General features: G+C 42.2%; 1 protein-coding gene across 2 annotated transcripts; it reads left to right on the top strand.

Moving 5' to 3' along the window:
• The first annotated feature begins 357 nt into the window (after positions 1 to 357).
• rab34b (RAB34, member RAS oncogene family b) lies at positions 358 to 17865 on the top strand. Of its 2 annotated transcripts, none has more exons than XM_047378673.1 (11): positions 358 to 486; positions 1797 to 1996; positions 3264 to 3355; positions 4334 to 4399; positions 6636 to 6737; positions 7028 to 7092; positions 7185 to 7236; positions 7321 to 7402; positions 11170 to 11260; positions 11360 to 11467; positions 16345 to 17865. In XM_047378673.1, exons 2-11 carry the CDS (start codon positions 1949 to 1951, stop codon positions 16401 to 16403), a joined length of 765 nt encoding a protein of 254 aa, XP_047234629.1. In that variant the 5' UTR covers positions 358 to 486; positions 1797 to 1948; the 3' UTR covers positions 16404 to 17865. The 2 variants fall into 2 exon arrangements, with proteins under 2 accessions (XP_047234629.1, XP_047234628.1); XM_047378672.1 differs by having other exon boundaries at positions 11360 to 11471.
• The last annotated feature ends 856 nt before the right edge of the window (positions 17866 to 18721 follow it).

Raw genomic sequence — 18721 nt, 5'->3', positions numbered from 1 at the left:
GAAGGTTATTTTCTAGAATAAATTAATCGAAGAGCCTCATTATCAAACTAATCTTTATTTAGTACGTTTAACGTAAAATGTAAAATTTTAAATATTGTTTTGCTGAGCTGCTGTTAAAATGTCTGATATTTACCCTTTTTTTAATTGCAGAATTATCTTGCTGAATTTCAATTACTTTCTTTCTCTTAAAGACACGTGAATTGTGACTAATAATAGAAACAATGGTGAATAATCATAGGTTTACATTGTGTGTAACATTCCTAGTGTGCGTTAGAAAAGTAAAAGGCCACCAGGGGGTGCTATTCACCCACCTTTCTAGCTGATAAGGTTAGTTGGTCAAGCAGAGTATATTTAATACCAGTTTGAAACATCGCCTGTCTGGAATGTTCCTTCTGCAGACCGACTTCTTCATTAAGAGCGTTTTGTTTCATAATATATCTCTGGATTTTTATCACATTTGTGATACCACCTCCTAATCTGCATCAGGTAAAGTTATTGAGCTTTGATTCTTTTGTGCATGTAGGTATAAAAGGAGTTGAATGCAAACATCTTGGTTTGTTCTGAAGAGATTTGTTCGTTTGTTGTCCAATGTGATCTTTGCAGTTATGAAGCTTTGACACTACAGAAGTTCTGTCTGAAAGGACTGAATCACAAGATTACTCATCAACTTGAACTTTTCTGGAAAATTGTAGTCTACTAATTTGTCTATAGGGATTAATAAGGTATTAGTGAATTACAAGATTTTATTTGCTGGATTTCTTAGGATGTACAGTGGATACAAAATTATTTCACAACTATTTCCAGTTTAATGGGACATAGACTGTATTATTTAACTAAAAAACAAACAAATCTGTAAAAGAGTAAAAGATATGAAATATAAAAAAGCTACAATACACCCTGAAACACCAGGCCATGATGTTGTTACCACCATATCTTATTGTGAATATGTTTTGTTTTTGTCTTCTTTTTGTGTCAGAATTACGTTTTGGCAAATCAGGCCTAAAGCTCGAGCTTAGTTTACTTATTTCAGACAATAACATCGTCTTCCAAAGTGTTTTGGGAGATTTTACACAGACTTGGAGGTTTTCTTTGGTAGAAAATGCTTCCATTTCCCAACTGTAGTCCTGTACTCCTAACGAAATGGAGAAAAGAAGAGAATCTTGTCACATGTAGAACACAACCAGTACAAACCAGAAATTCTGCAGCGCCTTCAGTGTTACTGTCAGGCTCCTGGCAACTTCCCAGTTTCTGTCTTTTATTTTTATCAATCATGATATGAGAAATGTCCGGCTTTATTAATGTCACTGTTGTTCCGTGTTCACTATGGCATGCTGTGGATTTGTGTTGTATGCTTCCCATGACTGATACCTAATTTTAATGCGATGCAAACTATGCCATTAGATCAAATATCAATAAAATCCATGAAGGACAGATAAACGTTATTTCGGTGTGAACCCAAGTTAGCTGAATGTAGGAGTTGAATTGTTTTAGCAAAGTATTTAATATTTTACCTTATAATGGATTTATCAGTTTTAAAATTGAATGACACAGGATTTTTGTTATATTAATTGTGGAAAAAGCTCTGAATTTAGTTATCTTAGTTTCCTTCCTCTGTTTCTCTAACATTACATTTTAACATCCACTGAGGTTAACATTCAGAATCAGATCAGCATCTGTTTATCAGTTAGCAATACGTTTTAGTTGTTTTTTTTTTCAGATTAAAAATGCACTCCTGCCTATTTATTAAATGGAGCATAACATTTCATTTTGAATGTTGGATTTTTTTTTTATTTCAGGAAAACTTCGAAGACATTAACTGTGTCCTTGCGTTTGTGAAATGAGTGAAAACATAACAAGGTGCTGCTGTCATCTAGAGTAAGATAAGTATAAGTGTGGCTCTAAAAGTGTGCCAGTGATTATCTGTGAGACTTTGAACATCAGCGGCAGCATGTTGCCTCCTGTGAAGAAGGACCGAATCATCACTCACCTCCCAAAGGTTGGTAAACAGCAACCATTTTAACCCCAACCATATAAACAAAGATCACTCAAAAATGCGACAATATTGAGGACATGAAATTCATATTTGGGAATGTACAAAAACCTGATGTGAGGTATTATCAGATTGGATAAAGGTTTTTGTAGTTTATGAAGTTTTAGATACAGTTAATACTGTGTGGGGGAGTCAACAACAGATTGTGAAGGCAATGGTTCACATCTTTTTGTTAGAGGTATACTGACTGTTTCTCAATATATCAACAACACATCTTTATTAATCCGTATTTCTTTTTCAACTACGGTGTCTTGGAAATGTCTTGAACTTGTTCACATTTTGCCAACTTACAGCTACAAACATCAAAGCGTTGTATTGGGATATTATATGATAACCAAAACTAGCGCATAATTGTGAAAAGGAACAAAAGTACTTTTTGTTTCTCAAAGGTTTTACCAAATACAAATATGAGAAGTGTGGCATACATTTGTGTTAACCCCCTTTATTTAGATACCTCTAAAAAATCCAGCTGCCTATGGGTAATTAAATCTCAGCTATTTGATGAAGGCCTAAGAGGTTTGTTAGAGAGCTTGAAAATGGAGCGAAGGATTACCTTCCAGGAGGAGCAAGACCCTGAACAAATACATCCAGAGGTATTATTGGATAGTCTCTAGATGTGTAAAGCTGGTAGAGACACATCCCAGACATGCAGCTGCAACTGCAGTGACAGCGGGTTCTGCACAGTCTTAACTCAGAAGGGGCTGAAAACAAATGCATGCTACACTTTCAATAGTTTAAAAAAAATAAATTAAAGAAGTTTTTTTTCCTTCCACTTCATAGTTGAGTTGACTGATGACTTTTAGTCGGTCTGTAATACAAAATGCCAGAAATACACATGAAAGTTTGCAGTTATAATGTGGTAAAATGTGGGAAGGTGGAATACTTTTGTGAGGCAATCAGTATGTGATGATCTTTAAGTACGAATACAGAACTTTCTCTGGAGTTCACAGAGTTTCAAGCACAAAGGTTGTTTTATGAGAAAACCCACAGGCCTGCTCTGTAATGTAATTAATATAACAATATAAATATTGAAATGATCTAATAACTGATAAAAGTGCAGAAAAGTGCACCAAATGAAATCATTGTATGTAGTTTGGATCAGTGTTCCCCATGATTTTCAGCTAGAAAAACTACCTTGAATTTCATGCCTTTATCTTTCCAAAAAAGTGTAATTTAATCTCTGCTTTTACTTTTTTTTAAAAATAATTTTTAGTGTTTTAGTTCAAATGCAGCTCTGCACACCAAAGAAGGTTTCCACCCACAGGTGAGAGCTGCATGCCAGGGACAGAAGACAGACGGCGTGAGGTAAGATCCCTTTTAGGGTTATAATGACTGTACAGTCTCTCCTGTCTACACTGGGATATGTGTTAGGGCTAAATGAATTAGCTGTGGTCTGGTCCGGGTAGTCACGCTAAAGTAGGTCTGCTGGATCAGCTGATAGACATCTGCTAAACCCACCATATCTGACTGCATTATTCTGTTGGTCTCTAAAATAAAATAAAAAAAGAGGATTTCTTAAGAAATGTCAAGAAAGAGCAACAAAAATATGAATTCTTCCCAAGAAACAGGTCATCACTAGATAGATTCCTAGAACTTCAGAAATTGGAGTAACGGGAACATCTGTTTGAGGCTATACTGGATGATTGTGTGAAACGTCTAAAGCTAAAAACATACCATGTATAACAAACATCTGTGTGGTTAATGTGAACATATGCAACATGGTTCTCCCACAAACCAGTATAGAGGTTTCTGTTCAACACAGAAACAGCAACCAAATGTGTTACATGTCTATCAATCTGCTTGAATTATATCTAAGGTGCTGTTATTGCAGTCTCATGTTTTTATTTGTTGAAAGTAAGACAAATATTAAATAATTACACATTTTGAATTGGTTCTTTGAATAATTTACATCTCTAAGCTTGTTGTGAGGCTTTTGCATGCCTCTTCAGAGTCCTATCAATTGATACACCTTTGTTAAGAAATCTCTACATCTATAGAGCGGCTGAAAAAAATAAAATTACAACAAATTTATACTGACCTGAACAATGCTGAATAATATGCAGTACATTTAAGCTCATTAAGAGCTGCTTTTTGCAAATATTCTAGATATGACAAACTTTTTTCCTCTCTGAAATTTAGGGATTAGTTTTCAAATTTTGATTTTCACATAAAAAATTCCAAAAAGGTTACAAAGGTAAATGTGTTTTCTCACTGCCCTCTGTCATATCAGCACGCTTCTCTTTTGTACAGTGATTATTAACATGTCCGACTTTCTGCTTCCAGCTTTAATATCGCCAAAGTCATTGTAGTCGGAGACGTTGCAGTTGGGAAAACTTGTTTAATCAGCAGGTGAGACAAAGTTTGTTCAATTAGAGACTAAATTACTTTTCAATGATTGCACACAGTACCTTGCAAAAAATTACCCAAACCCCTTTGAGCCTTATCACATTTTATCATGTCATGTTTGTCATAAACTTCAAGGTATTTTATTGGAATTTTATGTAAAGTGGAAGGAAACTGATTCATGCTTTTCAGCATTCTTTACAAATACAAATCTAAACAGTATTAGGTTCTCAGCTTCCTTTACTCTGACACACCTAAGTAAAATCCAATGCAACCACTTGTTTTCAGGTGTCACTAGGTGGTTTTAGGCTATAAAACAATATCTCCATCCTTTGAACATCTCACAGGGAGCTGAATCAGCCATCATCCGTAATTTGAACCAGTATGGCCCAACTGCAAACCTTCCAAGACATACAGGGGTTAGACGATGAAACTGAAACACCTGGTTTTAGACCACAATAATTTATTAGTATGGTCTAGGGCCTCCTTTTGTGGCCAATACAGCATCAATTCGTCTTGGGAATGACAGATACAAGTCCTGCACAGTGGCCAGGTCATTACGTGATACTGGTGGAGGAAAACGTTTCCTGACTCGTTCCTCCAAAACACCTCAAAGTGGCTCAATAATATTTAGATCTGGTGACTGTGCAGGCCATGGGAGATGTTCAACTTCACTTTCATGTTCATCAAACCAATCTTTCACCAGTCTTGCTGTGTGTATTGGTGCATTGTCACCCTGATACACGGCACCGCCTTCAGGATACAATGTTTCAACCATTGGATGCACATGGTCCTCAAGAATGGTTCGGTAGTCCTTGGCAGTGACGCACCCATCTAGCACAACTATTGGGCCAAGGGAATGCCATGATATGGCAGCCCAAACCATCACTGATCCACCCCCATGCTTCACTCTGGGCATGCAACAGTCTGGGTGGTACGCTTCTTTGGGGCTTCTCTACACCGTTAATTGAACCTTCACACTCTGCTCTTACTGGTGCAATGTGCAATCAATGAAGACTGGCTACCAGGCTGGTCCAATTTAGCCATGAAATCTCCCACACTAAAATGACAGGTGTTTCAGTTTCATTGTCCAACCCCTGTACATGTCCACCTAATCTAATGTGACACGTTGGCCAAGAAGACTATTAATAAGAGAAGCAGCCAAATGGCTCATAGTAACCTCCGAGGAGCTGCAGAAATCCACAACTCAGGTTGGAGGATCTCCCGACAGGACAACTGTTAGTCATGAACGTAACAAATCGGACCTTTACTGATGACTGGCAGGCAGAAAGCCATTGAGATTGCCACCAGCCATGTTGAGGAGATGGCAATCATGTGGCACATTGGTCTGATGATACCAAAACTGAACTTTCTGGCCTAAATGCAAAACACAATGTGTGGGTGAAAACACTGGACACATTATCCCAATGGTGACACATGGTGGTGGTAGCATTATGCAGTGGGAGATATTATGTGTAGCTGGTCAGAGTTCCTCAGGAGATTGATGGAACAGCCCTAAACATACAGCCAGAGCTACAATGGGATGTTTACATCAAAGTATATTCATGTGTTAGAATGGTCCAGCCAAAGTCCAGACCTTAATCCAATTAATCATTGAGCTTGAGTTATTTGGCAAAGAATCAGCAAAAAACTTTAACCTCCAGATGTGTAAAGCTGGTAGAGACATAAACTCAAACGACTTGCAGCTGGAAATGCAGCAAAAGGTGGTCGTACAAATTATCGACTCCAGGGTGCTGAATACTTATAAACATGAATGAATGATCCTCCTTGCAATTAACAGTTATACAGTACTTTGTATTGGTCTGTCACATAAAATCCCAACAAATCACATAGAGGTTTCTGTTTATAATGTGGAAAAATATGAAAAGTGATCTTCTCCAAGGACCGGTGCTTCACTATAATTTGCATATAATCACGATGCAAAACGTGGTCAATTTTAGGTAATTTTCTAAACTTATAACTGAAATTAAAATGAGCTCTTTGTAATAACTGATGCTCTGTGCACTCAGATGAGAGACTGTTCAAACGAATGCTTCATAGTTGAGTAGAAGTTAATCAGCTCTGGAATTGTTGTTTCAAGGTGGCATGTTTTACTCCATGTTGTGTGCTTTAATTAAAATAACTAGCTTTTGTGTCAATAAAAGAAAAACATACAATGCTGGTATTTAAATTCACACATTTATTTCAGAAAATGCTTTAATTTGCCTCCTTTCTTTGACAGGTTCTGTAGAGGAGCGTTTGATAAGAACTACAAAGCAACCATCGGGGTGGACTTTGAGATGGAGCGTTTCGAGGTGCTTGGTGTTCCCTTCAGTTTACAACTGTAAGTGAGTTCAGTTTTTCCTACTATGCTCTGGCCTGTTGACAGGTGGCTCCACAGCTCAGTTTAATGCATCGCATCCTAGTTTTACATAAAACAACATGAGGAAGCTGCTATCTCACTTTTGTTGAATTGTATAATCAATGTGAGGGTGTCCGATTTTAAGATTACAGTTTACAGTTGAACAGTTTAGGCTGTTGAGTTGGACCTAAGGTGCCTTCACTGTGTTGGTTCTACACAATTAGTGTCACTTTATAGTATTAAGCTATCAGTGTGTGCCTGATGTTTTCCAGGTGGGACACAGCAGGTCAGGAGCGCTTCAAGTGCATCGCCTCTACGTACTACAGAGGAGCCCAAGGTGAGTGTTACCTCTGCCTTTATAATGAGCTGCTGCAATAATCCAGCTTCAAACTGAACTGATTTATTACTAATCAAACTGTGTGTCCCAAGCCATCATGGTGGTGTTTGACTTAAGCAGTGTGAACTCATTAGCACATGCCAGGTATGCCGCACCACATTGTCTTAAAATATTTCCGATTCTTTCTACCTCAGTACAGCATTTAAAATCGTAGATCTGTGTGTGCAGGCAGTGGCTGGAGGACGCCATGAAGGAAAACGATCCGTCCAGTGTTTTACTGTTCCTCGTTGGTACCAAGAAAGACCTCAGCGTGGGTGAATTTCATGAAAGAAATACTGTAAATGGAGATTAGAGCTAAACTACAGGTCCTTCTCAAAAAATTAGCATATTGTGATAAAGTTCATTATTTTCCATAATGTCATGATGAAAATTTAACATTCATATATTTTAGATTCATTGCACACTAACTGAAATATTTCAGGTCTTTCATTGTCTTAATACGGATGATTTTGGCATACAGCTCATGAAAACCCAAAATTCCTATCTCACAAAATTAGGATATTATTAAAAGGGTCTCTAAACGAGCTATGAACCTAATCATCTGAATCAACGAGTTAACTCTAAACACCTGCAAAAGATTCCTGGGACCTTTAAAACTCCCAGCCTGGTTCATCACTCAAAACCCCAATCATGGGTAAGACTGCCAACCTGACTGCTGTCCAGAAGGCCACTATTGACACCCTCAAGCAAGAGGGTAAGACACAGAAATTAATTTCTGAACGAATAGGCTGTTCCCAGAGTGCTGTATCAAGGCACCTCAGTGGGAAGTCTGTGGGAAGGAAAAAGTGTGGCAGAAAACGCTGCACAACGAGAAGAGGTGACCGGACCCTGAGGAAGATTGTGGAGAAGGGCCGATTCCAGACTTTGGGGGACCTGCGGAAGCAGTGGACTAAGTCTGGAGTAGAAACATCCAGAGCCACCGTGCACAGGCGTGTGCAGGAAATGGGCTACAGGTGCCGCATTCCCCAGGTCAAGCCACTTTTGAACCAGAAACAGCGGCAGAAGCGCCTGACCTGGGCTACAGAGAAGCAGCACTGGACTGTTGCTCAGTGGTCCAAAGTACTTTTTTCGGATGAAAGCAAATTCTGCATGTCATTCGGAAATCAAGGTGCCAGAGTCTGGAGGAAGACTGGGGAGAAGGAAATGCCAAAATGCCAGAAGTCCAGTGTCAAGTACCCACAGTCAGTGATGGTCTGGGGTGCCATGTCAGCTGCTGGTGTTGGTCCACTGTGTTTTATCAAGGGCAGGGTCAATGCAGCTAGCTATCAGGAGATATTGGAGCACTTCATGCTTCCATCTGCTGAAAAGCTTTATGGAGATGAAGATTTCATTTTTCAGCACGACCTGGTACCTGCTCACAGTGCCAAAACCACTGGTAAATGGTTTACTGACCATGGTATCACTGTGCTCAATTGGCCTGCCAACTCTCCTGACCTGAACCCCATAGAGAATCTGTGGGATATTGTGAAGAGAACGTTGAGAGACTCAAGACCCAACACTCTGGATGAGCTAAAGGCCGCTATTGAAGCATCCTGGGCCTCCATAAGACCTCAGCAGTGCCACAGGCTGATTGCCTCCATGCCACGCCGCATTGAAGCAGTCATTTCTGCAAAAGGATTCCCGACCAAGTATTGAGTGCATAACTGTACATGATTATTTGAAGGTTGACGTTTTTTGTATTAAAAACACTTTTCTTTTATTGGTCGGATGAAATATGCTAATTTTGTGAAATAAGAATTTTGGGTTTTCATGAGCTGTATGCCACAATCATCCGTATTAAGACAATAAAAGACCTGAAATATTTCAGTTAGTGTGCAATGAATCTAAAATATATGAATGTTAAATTTTCATCATGACATTATGGAAAATAATGAACTTTATCACAATATGCTAATTTTTTGAGAAGGACCTGTATGTGGTCCGTTAACAGATTAGTCAAGATGGAGGAAATGAACCGTCCCCTTTTTGACGTCTTTGACAAAGATTGTTGTGAATCCTACAAAACAGTTCTATGTATTTAAATCAAGCCACCCAAAATCATAAATGTGTCATAAAGTTATTATTTTGACAACGTTTGACCCAAATTTGTAAAAGAGACTAACTTAAATAGTTTCCGGAGGTTATAGTATTAAAATTTACATTCAAAAAACAGAATATGTTATGATCCTTAGGTGTTTGAGTTCTGAGTTTCTTTCATGTCTCTGTTTTTGGCTGTTTGTCTTCTCTGGTTGTTGCCATTTTAGTTCATCCTTTTGTGTTTTCTTATTTCATTTCCATGTTCTTTATACTTTTAGATTCATTTCTGTGGCTGTATTCCCCATGGGTTTGTTTCTCTGTTTAGCTCCTTTTCTAATTTGTTCCTCCTCTCCATAAGCTCTCTTACTTCACAAACCTCACCTGATTGATCCTACCTGCTTGCCATGCTTTCTCCTCACTTCCCCCTGTATAAGCTTTCTGGTTTTCATCTCTCGCTACTGGATTCCTCCAGTTCTATGCCTGTCGCTTCCTAAAAAAAGCTTAAAACAATATATTAATTTAACATAGATTACAAACTAAAGCTGTAAAATTCTTGGATTTAACAATTTGGAATCCAGATATGCTGAATACATCCTCAGAATACGCCCTGCTAAAAACGAAAAATTGGGTTTAGCTCCAAAGTTATATTTAGCAAGAAATGTGCCAGTTCTCTGGATAGTAAACCAAAAAACATTTATATACCAATGCTGTTTGCTTTGGAAAGTAAACACAGTTGCGTATACCTTCTATGAAACACTAAGGAAAAATAATATGTTGTGTTAAATAAAACTTATTAGGACCTTTATCTCAGTAAATTCGTTTTATGGATTTCCTGTTGTTAGGTATTAATTAGTCAACTCAGAGGAAAGAAGAAGTCGACACAGAGTTTCTGTTCTTTTCTTGCGCAAGAGGTAGCTCACACTCTGCAGTGCAAATCTACAAAGTGTTGGCAACCCTGTCTCTTTATTTATACTTGGTTCACACACAGTTCAACAAACATTCAGGGTGTGTGTGTGGGGGGGGGGGGGGGGGGGGGGCCAGAAAGGTTAGGGTTCATGTGTTTTGATAAGAAATAGAGAGGGAGTGGGGACTAGTACGAGCAGCCTCTAGATGCTGCTGATAAAAGCATAACTCACTCGTCTCCCCCATCTCCCTTTCTGTGGCATGTAGGAGGGAAAAGCACTTAGAGCAGACATGAGTGATAAACAATACAAAAGTTGTGAAACTTACTACATGAATTTGTAAAAATTCAATGACTTTAGCCACACCCAGCCCCTATAAATGCCAGACCTGTACAATCAAGAAGTCATTTAAACTGAACCTCTATGACAGCAAGACGTACGCTAAAAGTTCTCAAAAAGCCACACATAATGCATCGTTCTGAAGACGTTCAAGAACAGATGAGAAACAAAGTCATTGCTGTACATCAAACTGGAACAGCCCACCACAAAAAAGGCACGGCAGGCCACCATCTCACTTTTTGCAGAAAAAAAAATCTTAGTGGTCTCAAGAATATATATATCTTTTAAACTATTAGAAGGGGTATGTCTCATAAAATATGGCATTAAAAATAACAGCAATGAGAGCATGACCTTAAACAGGTTGTTATATGTGAAAACCCTTGTGAAAACTTTTGCAAAGTGGGCCAAATTTCATCCAGAGAGAAGCAAAAGAATCAGAAACTTCAGACACTTATTACATTTAGGGGTAATTACTTTTTCACTTAGGGCCAGGTGGATTTGAATAACATTAAAAAAAAAATAACATCAGTTGAATTTTAAAATAAGTTTAATGCTCTGAAACACTGAGGCATTAAAATAAGCAAAAACAGGTTTGTCTGAACTGAGCCAACTAAAGCACTAAAATATCTGCCAATCCTGAGTTGATTAATTCATTTATCTTGAAAGATCTAAGGATCTCTTATTATTTAATGATAAGCCAAACTGTGAGCTTCCTACCTGTAGGTTATCTTTAATATTTTTGTTGTTCTCTCTCTGTTAGTCTCTTGATCAGTTGGCTGAGACTGAACAGGAAGCTATCAGACTGTCTGAGGAAATCAAAGCAGAGTACTGGGCTGTATCTTCAAAATCAGGTGGGGAATAAACTAGTTCTAATTGGCCCTTTAAGTCTTAATCTTTCACAATTAATCTCTTTTAGCTCACTAACTTCCGCCTCCTTTTTATTCTCTAAGGAGATGGAGTCAGGGATCTCTTCCTACGTGTGGCTTCTTTGACTTTTGAGGCAAATGTTTTGGCCGAGCTTGAAAGGAGTGGGTCGAGACACTTCAAAGACATAATCAGTGAGTGAGTCTGTTTTTTAACATATGGAAAGTTAAAGGAGATGTCTTTTATGCAGATTTCACATTTTGTCTCATTAAAAAACAACAAGCTATAATGTGTGATTTTATGACAGACCAACACAAAGTGGCGTGTGATTGTGAAGAAAAGGGCCTTTATGGTTTTCAGAAATGTTCCTGACAAAAATCTTAAAGACGTGCCGTGCTTTTGTACTCTTTCCTTCCTGTGTCAGTACTTAATAGGACAATCAGTTTGCCACAAATCCAGCTTCACGTCGTTTGGGATTTGTCTCTGCCAGCTTTGCTCATCTAGGGACATTCTTGTGTATCTTCTTTGCAAAGTAGGTTAAGCTTTGTCAGACTGAATAGAGAGCATCTGTGAACATTAATTTTCTGAATTGGATTTATGCTGGACTTTGATATAAACCATTATTTTGTAGCGCTGGGTGTATGTTTAGGTTTATTGTACTGCTGAAAGGTCAACCTCCACCCAAGTTTTTTACAGCCTCAATCCGGTTCTCTTCCAATGATTGTCCTGTCTTTAGCTCCATCCATCTTCCCATTATCTCTAACCAGCTTCCTTGTCCCTGCTGAAAAAGAGTATCCCCACAGTATGATGCTACCACCACCGTGTTTCACCACGTGGATGATGCTTTCAGTGTATTGTGCTGTCTTAAATCCCCCCAAACATTTTGCATGTTGGCCAAAAAGTACTGTTTTGGTCTCATTTGACCAAAGCACCTTCCACTTTGCGGTGTCCCTTACAAGACATTCGGCAATCTAGATTTCTTATGGCTTTTCCTTGCCAATTTTGCATACAAGCCAGATTTGTTGTTGACTTATAGTTGTTGTGTCAGCAGATTGTCACACCTCAGCTGTGTATTTCTACAGTTCCTCCTGAGTTACCATCTTGACTGCTTCTCCGATGTATGGTTTCCTTACCAGGCCAGTCAGTTTAGGTGGACAGCCGTGTCTTGTTAGGTTTGAAGCTGTTTTCTTCCATTTCACAGTCATGCACTGCCTTTTGCCCCTCCTTGACCCGCCAGCTTAACGTGGTGGAGGGGTTTTAGTGCTCAAATGATCCTAGAGGATATGTTGTCTGGGGCTTAAATGCCCCTGGTAGGGTCTCCCATGGCAAACAGGCTCTAGCGGTTCAAGAGACCTTCATGAGGACTACTAAATCAAGGCACATGACTTCGCCCGGTACGGCCGAGCCTGGGTCCCACCCTGGAGCCAGGCCTGGGGTCGGGACTCGTGAGAAAGTGCCTGGTGGCCGGGTTGCTCCTTGTAGGGACACGGCCGGGCCAAGCCCGAACGAGAGATGCGAGGCTATCCCCCAGTGGGTCCACCACCTGCATGGGGAACTGTGAGGGACCAGTGCAAAAAGGATTGGGCGGCGGACGAAGGTGGAGACCTCGGCAGCCCGATCCCCGGATGCTTAGGCTGGCTCTAGGGACGTGGAATGTCACCTCGCTGGGGGGGAAGGAGCCTGAGCTTGTGCGGGAGGTCGAGACTAGATATTGACTAGAAATAGTCAGGCTCACCTCCACACACAGCGTGGGCTCTGGAACCCATCTCTTCGAGAGTGGCTGGACTCTCTTCTACTCTGGAGTGGCCCATGGGGAGAGGCGGCAGGCTGGGGTGGGTTTGCTTGTTGCCCCCCAGCTCAGCTATCTCGTGTTGGGGTTTATCCCAGTGGATGAGAGGGTCGCATCCCTGTGGCTTCGGGTTGGGGAGAGGTCTCTGACTGTCGTTTCGGCTTACGGGCCAAGCGGTAGTGCGGAGTCCCCAGCCTTGTTGGCATTCCTGTCGGGGGTGCTAGATAGTGCCCCTCCCGGGGACTCCATTATTCTGCTGGGGGACTTCAACGCCTACGTGGGAAACGACAGTGACACCTGGAGAGGCGTGATCGGGAGGAATGGCCTCCCCGATCTGAATCCGAGTTGTGTTTTGTTATTGGACATCTGTGCTTGAACACCATGCTTGAACACCATGTTCAAACATAAGGGTGTCCATCAGTGCACTTGGCCCCAGGACACCATAGGCAGGAGGTCGATGATCGACTTTGCTGTCGTATCATCAGACCTTCGGCCGCATGTTTTGGACACTCGGGTGAAGAGAGGTGCTGAGCTGTCCACTGATCACCACCTGGTGGTGAGTTGGATCCGCTGGAAGAGGAGAAAGCCGGACAGACTTGGCAGACCCAAGCGCATAGTGAGGGTCTGCTGGGAACGTCTGGCGGAGCCCTTGGCCAGGGATATATTCAACTCCCACCTCCGGAGGAGCTTTGACCAGATTCCGGGGGATGTTGGATGCATAGAGTCCGAGTGGACCATGTTCGGTGGCAATCCCTGAACCCGGTGGTGGACAACACCAATAAGGGACGCTGTCAAGCTGAAGAAGGAGTCCTATTGGCTGTGGTTGGCTTGTGGGACACCTGAGGCGACTGACAGGTACTGTGAGGTCAAGCGTGCCACGGCCTGGGCTGTCGCAGAGGCAAAAACTTGGGCCTGAGAGGAGTTCGGTGAGGCCATGGAGAAGGACTACCAGTTGGCCTCGAAGCGATTCTGGCAAACCGTCCGGCGTCTCAAGAGGGGGAAGCAGTGCTTCGCCAACACTGTTTACAGTGGGGGTGGGAGGCTGCTAACCTCGACTGGGGACATTATTGGACGGTGGAAGGAGTACTTCGAGGATCTCGTCAATCCCGCCATCATGCATTCCCTGGTGGAAACAGAGGCTCGGGACTCGGGGTTAGACTCTTTCATCACCCAGGCTGAAGTCACCGAGGTGGTTAAAAAGCTCCGCGGTGGCAAGGCTTCGGGAGTGGACGAGATCCGTCCTGAGTACCTCAAGTCTCTGGATGTTGTGGGGCTGCCATGGTTGACACGCCTCTTCAAGTTTGCGTGGCAGTCGGGGACAGTGCCTCTGGACTGGCAGACTGGGGTGGTGGTCCCCCTTCATAAGAAGGGTGACCGGAGGGTGTGTTCCAACTACAGGGGAATCACACTCCTCAGCCTCCCTGGTAAGGCCTACGCCAGGGTATTGGAGAGGAGAGTCTGCCCAATAGTCGAACCTCGGCTTCAGGAGGAGCAGTGTGATTTTCATCCCAGCCGTGGAACACTGGACCAGCTCTATACCCTCAACAGGGTACTCAAGGGTTCATGGGAGTTTGCCCAACCGGTTCACATGTGTTTTGTTGACCTGGAGAAAACATTCGACTGTGTCCCTCGTGATGCCCTGTGGGGGTTGCTCCAGGAGTATGGAATCGGGGGCCCTTTACTAGGGGCCATCCGTTCCCTGTACAAGCGGAGCAGGAGTTTGGTTCGCATTGCCGGCACTAAGTCGGACCTGTTCCCGGTGCATGTTGGACTCCGGCAGGGCTGCCCTTTGTCACCGGTCCTGTTCATAAATTTTATGGACAGGATTTCTAGGTGCAGCCAAGGGCCGGAGGGGGTCTGGTTTGGGGACCAGTGGATTTCGTCTCTTCTTTTTGCGGATGACGTGGTCCTGCTGGCCCCCTCTAGCCAAGACCTACAGCATGCGCTGGGGTGGTTCGCAGCCGAGTGTGAAGTGGCTGGAATGAAGATCAGCTCCTCCAAGTCCGAGGCCATGGTTCTCGACCGGAAAAGGGTGTCTTGTCCTCTTCAGGTTGGAGGGGAGTTCCTGCCTCAAGTGGAGGAGTTCAAGTATCTCGGGGTCTTGTTCACGAGTGAGGGAAGAATGGAGCGGGCGATCGACAGATGGATCGGTGCGGCCGCTGCAGTAATGAGGGTACTGTGCCGGTCCGTTGTGGTGAAGAGAGCTGAGCCGAAAAGCGAAGCTCTCGATTTACCGATCGGTCTACGTTCCTACCCTCACCTATGGCTATGAACTTTGGATCATGACTGATAGAACGAGATCCCGGATACAAGCGGCTGAAATGAGCTTCCTCCGTAGGGTGGTCGGGCACTCCCTTAGAGATAGGGTGAGGAGCTCGGCCATCCGGGAGGGGCTCGGAGTAGAGCCGCTGCTCCTCCACATCGAGAGGAGCCAGTTGAGGTGGCTTGGGCATCTATACCGGATGCCTCCTGGACGCCTTCCTTGGGACGTGTTCCAGGCACGTCCCACCGGGAGGAGGCCCAGGGGACCGCCCAGGACACGCTGGAGAGACTATGTCTCTCGGCTGGCCTGGGAACGCCTTGGGCTCCCCCTGGAGGAGCTGGAGGAGGTGTCTGGGGAGAGGGACGTCTGGGCGTCTCTGCTGAGTCTGCTGCCCCCACGGCCCGCTCCCGGATAAAGTGGAAGAGTACAGGTAGGAGCACTGCCTTTTGTTGGGGTATTGCATTGACATTTGTAGTTGTAAGAGTTCAAAGGGTATCATTATTTTTGTAGGACAGTCTAAAATATGGGGTTGTGAGGTGGTGCAGTTCCTAGCATTGTTGCTTTGCAGCAAGAAGGTTCTGGGTTTGAATATCGACCTGGGGTCTTTCTGCATGGAGTTTGCATGTTCTCCCCGTGCATGCGTCGGCTCTCTCCGGGCTTATTGGTCTCTATAAATTGCCCTTAGTTATGAGTGTGTGCATGCATGGTTCTACTTGTCACTTTGTTGCCTTATGATGGAGGATGACCTGTCAAGAGTACACCCTGCCTCTTGTTCAACGACTGCTGAAGATAGGCCCCAGCCCTCCTGCATAGATAAGCTTGTATAGACGATGGATGGATGGTCACAACTAATTGTGTTTCTAATCTGAGCTTTGTTGTCTATAACCTGGAGTTAATATACATGCCTCCCAATATTACATTTATAAAATAGTTAAAAACAAAATCTTGTCTTAGCTTTAATGTTAATGAGGAATTCATTGACATTCTAACATCCTGATGTCTGTTTGTGTTGCACACAGGGATCACAGACAGCTCAGAAACCCATCAGAAACCAAACAAGAAGGCCAACTGTTGTTGAGACTAACAGACAACTGCCTGAACTCACTGGTGCCGTTATACGAGGCACAAACTGCGGCTGTTACTGAGGAATTTCAACAAAAAAATTGACTCGTTGGGTCAGTGTGGACATCCTGACCAGGGCTGTTGGACGCAGTGTTAGCTAAGCATGCTGTCCCTGTAGTATTTAGGAAACTACTTCAGAAAATAGTAAAATGTCATGATCCAAGTTTTTGCTCCAACATAATGTCTTCTATTGAGTCTGTAAACAAGTCTGTTAGCAGAATGACTCATTTTCTCAAGAATGTTTAGAGCTGACCAGATCTTCAACAAGTCGTTCTTTGTCATATTCATGGTTATAAAGACAATTTTCCTAAAGCTATGACAGCAATTCACAAGAATATTGTCTGTGTGAACCAACATTTTAACTCATAAGAGGGGTTTTGTCAGAATATCATCGTCTGCATCTTTTCTCCCCTCCTGACCTCTGGTCATGTGTTTCTGTTCTCGGTAATGTGATGCATACATCGGATCAAATGACCACCGTCATTCCCATTATGTCCCTGTATACTCTGACACAAGAGCTCACATGATCTGGGAGTGTAGGGATTGTTTGCTGGGATAGAAGACTTGAGTGTCTCAGAAAAGTGGAAAAATCTTCAAAAAACAAGAGTGGTAGGCAACAGTGAGACAGTCAAGCCCAAAATTATTCATACCCCTGGTTAATTTATAAGCAAACATTATTTTCATCCAACCAGTTTTTTTGTTCCTCCCAGAAGATATTAAACAATATTAAAGTATCATACACTTAAAAATATTTATATTTGTATTTTAGATTTTAATTTGTCCATTTATTTTTGGTAATGAGCTCCACGTCTTGGACATTGGAAGGGCTCATTACCATCGCCCTAATCTTGAACTCCCTCCAGAGCTTCTCTACCAGATCAAAGCCAGGACTCTGGGTGGGCCACTTAAAAATTTTTACATTTCTTCCAGTCAGAAGAAACATGGGGGTTAAAATCAAAAGATTACCTTAAACCTTAATCTGCCAGGGGTATGAATAATTTTATATATGTATATTTTTTGCAGAAAGTATTTAAACAGTTCTCTATATGCCTAAACATTTTAATTGACCAAAAGTAGAATAAATCACTTCATAATATAATGAAAACATGAAATGTCAGATTTTATTAATACTTCATAGAAGAGCTCTTGGCTGAAAATAGAGTAAAGTGTCTGAAGGATGTAGGAAGTTAAAAAGTGAGCCACTGGTGAGCGACTCAAAACATTCTCTGATATCACAGGCATGAACTTTTATTTCAACTTATTGGTTTTCAACAACTGTCCTGGTTTGTAGCATCACTGTGGCATAACCATGCCACGTTGCTGCATAATTGTTGTATTGGTCAGATTAAAAGGTGGTAGCTGCTGTTTACCAAAAATATGTTAACACAGGAAATAAATAAATTTTAATCCTAATGCAACTCTAGTTTGTTTCATTTTGTTTCATCTACAGCATGTGCTCAATAATTGGTCAAGGCTTGTTTTGCATGAATTACTGCAGCGTGGCACAGAGGCGATCAGCCTGTGGCTCTGCTGAGGTGATCAGGAACCCTGGGTTGGTTTAATACTGGCCTTCACCTCATCCTAGTGTTGGCTCAGGTGTCTCTCATCTTCCTTTGGACAATAAACCAGATTCTCCATGGGGTTTAGGTCAGGTGAGTCTGTTGGTCAATCAAGCACAGTGATAGCAATGTCATTAAATCAGATACTGCTACTTCTGTCAGGGTGGGTAGGTGCAAAGCTTTAATGAGATGCTGATTCAATTGTCAAACAGAACTTAACAGATGCCACCGCTCACCTTCGACTTGATAAAACATGGTGGACCAACACCAGCAGATGACATGGCTCCCTAATCATCACTGACCGAAACTTCCTACTGGACCTGAGGCAGCTTGAATTTAGTACTTTTCTTTCAAACTTTTCAGCTTTATTGCCAAGTTCATGCACGCAAACAAGGATTTTGACTGCGGTACATTCTGCTCTCAGTATTAGGCTCTTTTTATAGAATAAAAGGAAATAAACTGTCTCTGTGGTGGCTGGTTTTAGCAGTGTTCTGTAGCACCAACCTGAAGGCTGAAGGTGAGTCTAAACAGCTTATGTGCAGGATGTGCGGGGTCTGCAGAGATTTTAGCTGCCCTTTTCCTGACTCTAGACCTGTATAAGTAGGACAGACTGAATTATGGGAGTGTAGAAGAAGAGCAGCAGCTCCTTGAGTTGCCTCAGGAAAAACTCAGCTGGGCCTTCTTCCGCACGTTTATGTGTGAGGACCATCTCAGG

This window comes from Girardinichthys multiradiatus, chromosome 11, assembly GCF_021462225.1.
Source record: "Girardinichthys multiradiatus isolate DD_20200921_A chromosome 11, DD_fGirMul_XY1, whole genome shotgun sequence".
Lineage (NCBI taxonomy): Eukaryota > Metazoa > Chordata > Actinopteri > Cyprinodontiformes > Goodeidae > Girardinichthys > Girardinichthys multiradiatus.
The sequence above is the reverse complement of the archived record's forward strand: the minus strand, read 5'-3'. Positions and strand labels throughout refer to the sequence as shown.

Bases quoted from the DNA above. Each gene is read 5' to 3' on its own strand.
- rab34b (XM_047378672.1), top strand. From the start codon at position 1,949: ATGTTGCCTCCTGTGAAGAAGGACCGAATCATCACTCACCTCCCAAAG. The intron at 6,738-7,027 runs GTAAGTGAGTTC...GATGTTTTCCAG, and splicing joins GTTCCCTTCAGTTTACAACT to GTGGGACACAGCAGGTCAGG. The intron at 7,403-11,169 runs GTGGGTGAATTT...TCTCTCTGTTAG, and splicing joins GTACCAAGAAAGACCTCAGC to TCTCTTGATCAGTTGGCTGA.